Here is a 2439-nt window from a genome sequence, read left to right as displayed (position 1 = left end):
CCGGGCCCGGCACTCCGCCAGGGCAAGTTGCATTTTGTTGTACTAGGCGCGAGTTGGCAGTGGCATTGCAGCGCGAGTGCTGTCAGCGCTGTACTACTACACCTTGTACTTTAAGAGCGGGCCCGGGCTCGCACTAGCATTCTCTCGCGAGTGCTTCACTTCAACACACGACCATGAGTAACGAGGTGGTCATCTCGGGCATCGGGAGCGCCTTCTCGGGGAGCGGCAATGTCGAGGACTTCGGGCGCGACCTCCTCGACAACAAGCACCTCGTGGAGAGGACGAAACGCTGGAGAGATGGTGAGCAGGGCGCGCCGGAGCAACGTTCTTTGCAAATCCTTCTTTCTGCCCGCTCTGGTTGTTACACTGCCCCGCCTTTACGAGGGGATGCAAGTAGCCTACATCCTCGGGCCTTAGGACGTCGGGCCGTTAGAGACGATACATGTGTCAAACGTGTGTGGTCAGGAAAAATATTTCACGTGTCGTCGTCTTCATCTGTTTGTTTCATCGCAGACGTCTTTACGCCTGTATGCGGCCAAACCCCTCACGAGTACTTCGACGAGCTCTTCTTCGGGATCAACCGCAAGCTGGCCGTGGTGACGGACCCATCGTCCAAGATCGGCTACATGCGCAGCTTCGAGGCCATCCTAGACGCCGGTAAGGCGCGGTGACGGCAGGCCGCCGGGCAGCTGGTCGGTGGAGGTGACGGCAAGCTGATGCTGACGGGGACATGCACTCACTACCTTTCGCAGGTCTCCACCCGGCGGCGCTGAGCGGCTCCAACACGGGGGTGTTCGCGTGCTCCGGCATCAATGAGTTCGAACAGAAGATTATTTACTCCACGGCCCCACTTAAAGACGGCTATGCTGTCATGGGGTTGTCTCGTACCATGCTACCCAATCGCCTCTCGTACTACTTCAACTTCAACGGTAGGTGCTCAGAAGGAAAGGCAAGGTAGAAAACACGAGTCCCGTCCTGTCTAACCCATCGCCCGTCCACCAGGGCCTAGCTGCGCGGTCGACGGCTCCTGGGTAGGCGGACTCCTGGGGCTGAAGCAAGCCGCCGACGCCATCCGGGAGGGGCGGTGCGACGCCGCACTCGTCGTGGCCGGGAGCATCAGCCGCTACGGCGAGACCTCGCTGCTGCTCAACAAGCTGGGGCTCGTGACCGACGAGGGCGTCACCAGGAGCTTCGACGCGAAAGGTAAATGAAGTGCGTGACCAAACACCCCGTATCGCGACTCGCAGCACGACCTTACGACCTTCGGCGTTTCGGTTCTCTTGCAGGAACCGGGGCGGTGCGCAGTGACGGGTCCGTGGCCATGTTGCTGCAGCGCGCCGACCAGGCCAAGCGGTGCTACGCCAGGGTGCTGGCCACCGAGGTCGAGTTCGTTGGACCGCGATGCAACGTCGACCTCACACTGCCCAGCCCAAAAGGCACCCAAGACTTTTTGCGGAGGACGTACAAGAAGCACGCCATCGACCCCAAGACGATCGCCTACCTGGAGGCCGACGGCAACGGCAACCGTATCCGGGACGCGTGCGAGCTCAACGCCATCGACCAGGCGCTGGTCCAGGAGGCGGCGCGAGAAAGCCCCCTGCAGATAGGCTCCGTCAAGAGCAACATCGGCCACGTCGACTGCGTCAACGGCCTGGCTGCGATCTGCAAGATGGTGGTCGCCATGGAGACAGGCGTCATCCCGGCCACAATCAACTTCCAGGAGCCCAACAGCGAGGCCACGGGTTTGGTAGCGGGCAGGCTCAAGGTGCGTCCACAGGGGGCGAGGAGAGACTTTCTACCTTAACAGGATCATGACCTCTACGTACTGCTGCAGGTCGTAGACAAGAACACGCCGTTGCACCTGTCCGAGGACAGCGTCCTGGCCGTCCACACCATGGCAGTCTCCTCCATGATAGGACACGCTGTGCTCGGGGGCAACCCTCGCGGCTCATGCCGCGTCCAGGACCCCGCCGACCACCTGCCGCGCCTCGTCACCTTTTCGGCCAGGGATGAAGAGGCGGCTGCTGACGTTGCCAACAAGGTGAGTCCACAGCGCACCCGCACATCGAGAACCAAGAGCGACCTTGGGTGGATCTACATTCACAACCTTGTTCTTAAAAACACAGATACAATCTGCTCCATTTGACACAAACTACTACCGCCTGCTGCAAGACGTATTCAGCGACGACATCAGAGGGCACAACTACCGGGGCTTCGTCATCTGCCCCTCCACCGGGAATGACACCGTTATCGCGGTAAGTTGGGTGCAGTATGGCTTGTCATCATGAGTGTCCCATGCACTACCGCTAACGACCTCCCCATCGACAGCCCCTAGAGAAGAAGGCGGTTTGGTTCGTGTACTCGGGCATGGGCAGTCAGTGGGCGGGCATGGGCTCGGCGCTCATGAAGCTCCCCGTGTTCGCCGAGACCATCGAGCGC

General features: G+C 60.6%; 1 protein-coding gene across 1 annotated transcript; it reads left to right on the top strand.

Moving 5' to 3' along the window:
* Positions 1-57: 57 nt before the first annotated feature.
* Positions 58-2436, top strand: LOC113210548 (fatty acid synthase-like; the record flags this gene model as incomplete). The annotated part of the gene is made up of 8 exons (XM_052276097.1): positions 58-300; positions 514-657; positions 753-929; positions 1003-1203; positions 1287-1765; positions 1835-2041; positions 2127-2255; positions 2329-2436. Coding segments are annotated over exons 1-8 (1572 nt in total), but the record flags the coding sequence as incomplete, so codon positions are not given.
* Positions 2437-2439: the final 3 nt, after the last annotated feature.

This window comes from Frankliniella occidentalis, unplaced genomic scaffold (assembly GCF_000697945.3).
Source record: "Frankliniella occidentalis isolate FOCC.00 unplaced genomic scaffold, Focc_3.1 Scaffold1655, whole genome shotgun sequence".
Taxonomy (NCBI): Eukaryota; Metazoa; Arthropoda; class Insecta; order Thysanoptera; family Thripidae; genus Frankliniella; species Frankliniella occidentalis.
Note: the sequence above shows the minus strand (reverse complement) of the source record. Positions and strands in the feature narration are given on the sequence as shown.